This window comes from Plecotus auritus (assembly GCF_963455305.1).
Source record: "Plecotus auritus genome assembly, chromosome: 1".
Classification (NCBI taxonomy): domain Eukaryota; kingdom Metazoa; phylum Chordata; class Mammalia; order Chiroptera; family Vespertilionidae; genus Plecotus; species Plecotus auritus.
This window is the reverse complement of record NC_137770.1, coordinates 81,553,571-81,559,315: the sequence shown is the minus strand read 5'-3', so window position 1 is coordinate 81,559,315 and position 5,745 is coordinate 81,553,571. Positions and strand designations below refer to the sequence as shown.

At 46.7% G+C, this 5,745-nt stretch overlaps 1 protein-coding gene across 2 annotated transcripts; it reads left to right on the top strand.

Annotated features, from left to right (window-relative positions):
- Window positions 1-2,947: 2,947 nt before the first annotated feature.
- Window positions 2,948-4,724, top strand: LOC308253579 (ribonuclease pancreatic-like). 2 transcript variants are annotated; one of them, XR_013961143.1, is made up of 2 exons: window positions 2,948-3,123; window positions 3,888-4,724. XR_013961143.1 is itself a non-coding variant. In XM_080679181.1 (2 exons), exon 2 carries the CDS (start codon window positions 4,031-4,033, stop codon window positions 4,586-4,588), a length of 558 nt encoding a protein of 185 aa, XP_080535307.1. In that variant the 5' UTR covers window positions 3,011-3,123; window positions 4,006-4,030; the 3' UTR covers window positions 4,589-4,718. The 2 variants fall into 2 exon arrangements, 1 of the variants encoding a protein (XP_080535307.1); XM_080679181.1 differs by having other exon boundaries at window positions 3,011-3,123; window positions 4,006-4,718.
- Window positions 4,725-5,745: the final 1,021 nt, after the last annotated feature.

Sequence of the window (5,745 nt, the reverse complement as noted above, 5' to 3'; positions counted from 1 at the left end):
CTTGGGAGCCTGCCTTGAACCCTCCAGTTTATCCTTTCTCCTCCCTTTTGTGCTTCTTCATCTGCACGTGAACAAACTTTGTCTAGTCTCTCCTGTTGATCTGGCTTTCATCAGTTAATTCACAGGCCCCCAAATAGGAACCTAAGTGGGTATGAAAAATTTTCCTCCCAACACCACTCAAGATGATAAGAGTACTATCTAAGGACTAAGACAAACAAAACATGGGTGGAGGGTGAGGTGGTGGGTGAACACAGAAACATGAAACTAAAAGCTCATGCTATGCCATGGTTTCCTTAGCCCCCCTGCTACTTCCAAACTCCTACACTTTAGCAAATAATGTTGACTTGACTAAAGATGTCTTGGCTATCACAGGGCAAGACAATTTTGAAATTTCATTTAAAAGAACTCTGTTCTTTCTACCAAGGTCCCTTTCTTCTCTCTTCTACCTCTTTCCTCCTCTCTCCAGGATTTCAAAACTGCCTGCTATTTTAAGCTCAGGTTTTTGGCAAAACCAAGGTCTTCCTATTACTTGACCCCACCCCCTATAAACAGCAATTCAGAGATCACCCAATGTTATTTAAACAGTTTCCTTTGCACAGAACCTCAACACCACTTCCTATGAACATCACTGACCTACCATTTATAGAAGCTTTCTAAGCACTGCTTGAAGCGCTTTGCACATCAGACCTTATTTCAGTGCAATAACAAATAAAAAAGGTACATATTATTATCCCCATTTTAGAGACCAGGAAACTGAGGAGCAGGGAAATAAGTCAAGTTCTGTAACTTGCCCAGCTCTTAAGGTGCTAAACTACAATTTGGATGGTGACAGTCTCAATCCAGAGCATTGACAGCCCTCAGCCTGAAGCCAGTTCCTCTCCGAATGTCCCTAGTGCTTGAAGCTGTTGCCCCAGCACTGCAGTTCAGAGCCAGTGAGTCTGTCAGCTATTTTAGGAAAAATATATTCAAGGAGGAGAAACTTAATGTTTTTTATGTTAAAGCAGTTACTGAAGAGGCACCTGAAACAGAAACAGCACCTTCACGTTGGGATGTGGAATTTCTAAGCAGTTAGCTGCAGTAAATGAACACCCCTTTCAGAATGGTTTTGAAAAGATGAGCCAGTGAATGAAAGAGGGGAAACTGTGGAAGTTCCCAGTTAACAACGAAGCAGGTATTGATGATGGTTCAGAATTTAATGAACATAATTTCTGGATAAATACTTGCAGTATTTTCCAAAACAAAGACCAGTTCACTACTTCATGGAGCTGGTGACCTGTGGCCTGTTAGGGTCGCCAAAGAAAGAACGTATGGAGTCAAAGTGGTAAGGGATTATAAAATTACTAAAGGCCCAGTGCACGAAATTCATGCATGGGGGGGGGGGGGGTGTCCCTCAGCCCAGCCTGCACCCTCTCCAATCTGGGACCCCTTGAGGGATGTCTGACTGGGTGGTTGGACATCCCTCTCACAATCCAGGACTGCTGGCTCCCAACTGTCCTCCCCTGCAGGCCTGGTCCCCCCCAACTTCCCTTCCCTGCAGGCCTTGTCCCCCGCCCAACTGCCCTCCCCTGCAGGCCTGGGTCCCCCTGAACTGCTCTTCCCTGCAGGCCTGGGTCCTCCAACTGCCCTGCCTTGCTGGCCTGGACTCCCCTAACTTCCCACAACTGCCCTCCCCTGCAGGCCATCTTGTGGCAGCCATCTTGTGGTGGCCATCTTGTGTCCACATGGGGGCAGCCATCTTTGACCACATGGGGGTGGCCATCTTGTGTCTTGGTGTGATGGTTAATTTGCATATTACTCTTTTATTAGATAGGATTAAGTCATCTGGATACCAGATGGGCTGAGCCCCCAAATGGTGCCAGCACTCAGGGACAGGGAGTCAGAAATTTTAAAGGACTCTAGCAGGCTTTTTCTGGGCAGAGAATTCTCTGGGTGGTCAGGATCCTAGGAAGGTTCGGAGGGGAGAGATAATGATCTTAGCAAGTGGAATGTGGTCTAAGCAAGAGGGAATGTCCATTGTGAAATAGCCTCAAGATCAATTTCCAAGGGAGGGAGTATAGATTCAATTATTTGATCAGAACTAACATGGCCTTTCCAAAAGCCCATATCTGAGTGTTAAATAGAAAGTGGAACAAATTGAGTGGTATAGAAATTATTTTAATGAAAAACAGGACATTCTAGAAGGAAGTGACATGCAAATCATACCGTTCAATGAAAAAGAATGGAAATTTTTATTTCAAGCTGTTGGAGATTGATATTATAGCTAAATAAAATAATTTTCCTAGGAAAAATAATAAATCTAGAGCATGGAGGGAATTTTGCTATTTCTCACTCAAACAGTATCAAAATTGTCACAACAAAAAGAGATCTCCACCTAGGAGGGAATTCTGCTGCTAAGAAGCTTGATGCTCTCTATTTTTTCTCTGAAAGGGAATTTGGGTTTTGATTTATCTTCAGTTTCTCTACTTAACTCTGACCTACAGGATGAGTGGTCACTGAAGATACAAATTGTCACACACTCACCTCAGGAATGTTGAAGTTACCAGAAATGGGTGAGGCCATGTAGAGGCTTCCTTCTTACCCAAACTGTTCAGTCACTCTCCCCTCCTCCAGATCTGGGAAGCCTGCCAGCTAGAGACAGCTGGATACCTCTCCTACTTCCCCCAGGAGAGCTGCTGTTAGGAGATTGGTAATTCTGGTCAAAACCACTCCAGGACTCCTGGGGAGAGAGAGGACCTCCCTTCCCCCCCCCCCCCGCCTTGATTACATATTATGGCCCTTTGCTAACTTCCAAGGGCTATTTGGTGAAATGGCCCCCAAAGAGATAACAAAGACATGGCTGGGGTTTGAGTATCAGGGCCTTAGTGACTTTCCCTGTGAACCAGCAGAGAGATGAGATTCGCATGGCAAGAAAGGCTCCTATAGGCAGTCTCATTCCCCCAGCAATCCTGAAAAGAGGGGAGCCTGGGCCATTCCCCACTGTCCACAGGGTTGCTCCTCCCACCCTTCTCATCTTGGAAGCCAAGCCCCTTTGTAATCTACATAAGCTCCACTCCCCAGGGATCCAGTGACTGCAGAAACTGGCCTTCCATTTGCTCTTGCCTGGCATCCAAGCTAAAGTCTCAGGTAAGAGGCCTAAGAGGTGGTCTTGGAGCAGTTTCTGTTTGAGGTCTGGAGAGGAGGGAGGCAGGGTGGGCTAGGTTAACCCCTAAGCTTGGGCTAGGCAAATGTAGCTGGGGGCAGAGCTGGGATAGGAGCGAGCATTCTGGATGTAGAGAACACACAGGTCTGGAAAAGGAGCAGCCCCGGGTCGGGGGGAGGCAAGCATCTCTCTTTGGAATACAATGGCATCCCTTTATGATGCCAGTGCCAGGCACTCAGCTGAGTATCCCTAATGTTGTAGGACAACAGAGCTCTGTCGGCCATGATCCTGTATGTCATGGCAGTAACCACGATACAAGTTGTCTCATGGTAACTTTAGAGAAAAAGATCTTCTACTGACCCACTAGAACACTGAGTAGAAATGTATTTTAGCCCTAGCTAGTTTGGCTCAGTGGATAGAGTGTCCAATCAAGGGCACATGCGGGGTTGTGGGCTCAGGTTGTGGACTTGATCCCCAGTAGGGGGTGGGCAGGATGCAGTGATGTTTTCTCATCATTGATGTTTCTATCTCTCCCTCTCCCCTCCTCCCTGAAATCAATAAAAATATTTTTTTTAAAAAGTATTTTAGATACAAAACCTCTAGTATTCAAAAACAGGACCCCTGGGATTTTAGGTCACTTTGGAGGTCACCACCCAGAGGGGAAGACCCACCTCCCTGTCACTAGTAGGGGTCAAATTCTTTGGAGGCGAGTACATGTGAGTGTTGCATCACTTGGAAAATCTTGCAGGAAGAAGGATGTCTTTCTGACTGACCTGAAGGGAGACTGTAAGCCAAGGAGTCCACAGGTGGGACCTGGGGTTCTCTTCTGAAGTGATGCTTTTCTCCTCTCTCCCTTCACTGGCTAGGCTCCTCCAGGGGACTGAGGCCACCATGGTTCAGGAGAAGTCCCTCATCCTGTTCCTACTGCTAGTCCTGGTGCTGTTAGTGCTGGGGTGGGTCCAGCCTTCTCTGGGCAAGGAATCACGGGCCATGAAGTTCCAGCGGCAACACATGGACCCAGATGGCTACCCCAGCAACAACTCCAACTATTGCAACCAAATGATGAGGCGCCGGAACATGACAAAGGGATGGTGCAAGCAAGTGAACACCTTTGTGCACGAGCCTCTGGTAGATATCCAGGCCATTTGCCTCCAGGGAAACATCACCTGCAAGAATGGGCAGCCCAACTGCCACAAGAGCAACTCCAGCATGAACATCACAGACTGTCATGAGACAAGTGGTTCCAAATACCCCAACTGTGCCTACCAGACCAGCCAGAAAGAGAGGCACATAATTGTGGCCTGTGAGGGAAACCCGTATGTGCCTGTCCACTTTGATGCTTCAGTAGAGGTCTCCATCGGAGACCAGAGCAGTGAGATGCCCCACCTCACCGAGTCATCTGTCTCTCCCTCCTCCTTGCTAAGCACTGAGGGAAATGACTCAAGGTAGGGCTCCTATCCAACACTAAAGTGTTTCCCTGGCCTGAGACTTGCATCTGTGTAGTTTGGGGGGTGAGGGGTGGGTTGTGAGGTGGGTCCCATGTGAACCACTTTACTGCTTCTTTCAATAAAACTCAGTTGCAACTACCTGGCTTCCTGAAATTGTCTTTATTCAGGTTACTGTTAATGTGATTGCTTTCCTGCCAGAAGGTGAGAACTCTAAATCTGGTTAACTTTGATGAGCAGCAAGTAGAATCATTAAATGCCCCCTCTTCTGACTCTTGGCTTTTAGAGAATTCCTTTTGGAGATAATCCCTTTTCAAGTAGATTCCTTGATGCCAAACATAAAATTTTAAGTGTGGAGCAAAGATTATTCCATGATATGAGTCCTGTCCCGTGAGCTGGACCTGGGCCAGAACAGAGATTGCTTCCCATAAATCCCCCTTAGAGACTATCAGACCATAATTGATGTCCTTTCTGACTTCTCCCCTGCCTCTAGTGACTTGCTCCTTCCTGGAACAGGCCATTGCCCTGATCTGGTCAAGCATGTAAAGTAATTTCTGTACCTGGTAGCATTCAGGTATTATTATTCCTGGTTATCCCCCACCTCTTTTAGCCTACGTAAGTTCATTGGCACCTGCCAGGTGTCCTGGGGATCCACTCTGTCTCACAGCCACCCAAGACAAGCCTTGTAGTAAGTTTCCCTTAGTGAATTCTATTAATTACCAGACTGGAGTGACCAGCCTCTTTCATTGGTCTTTCCTTGTCCTCCCCTTAAAGAAGTAGGTTTTCAGTCCCGGGACCTTTCCCTGGGTCTGCATGTTCTAACAAGTGTGGGCTGGTTAGATAAAAGGGTGCTGCAGAGGACACTCATGCTGGGTGGACTGACAGAAGGAGAAAATCAAACATTAAAATCTCTGACACAGAAGGAAGGACAGTGTGACATCAGGAAGACCCTGCCCAGCCTCAGGGTGGGGAGGAGGAGTGATAAATGTTTTCTTTTCTTAGTGACATTCCCTGCTATCCCTTTTCTTTTCTTTTCTTTTCTTTTCTTTTCTTTTCTTTTCTTTTCTCTTCTCTTCTTTTTTTCCTTTCTTTCTCTTCTTTCTTTCTTTTCTTTTCTGAGTGAGCCGCCAAATCAGAAAAATAGTCATCTCTTACTTGGAA

Bases quoted from the DNA above. Each gene is read 5' to 3' on its own strand.
- LOC308253579 (XM_080679181.1), top strand. From the start codon at position 4,031: ATGGTTCAGGAGAAGTCCCTCATCCTGTTCCTACTGCTAGTCCTGGTG.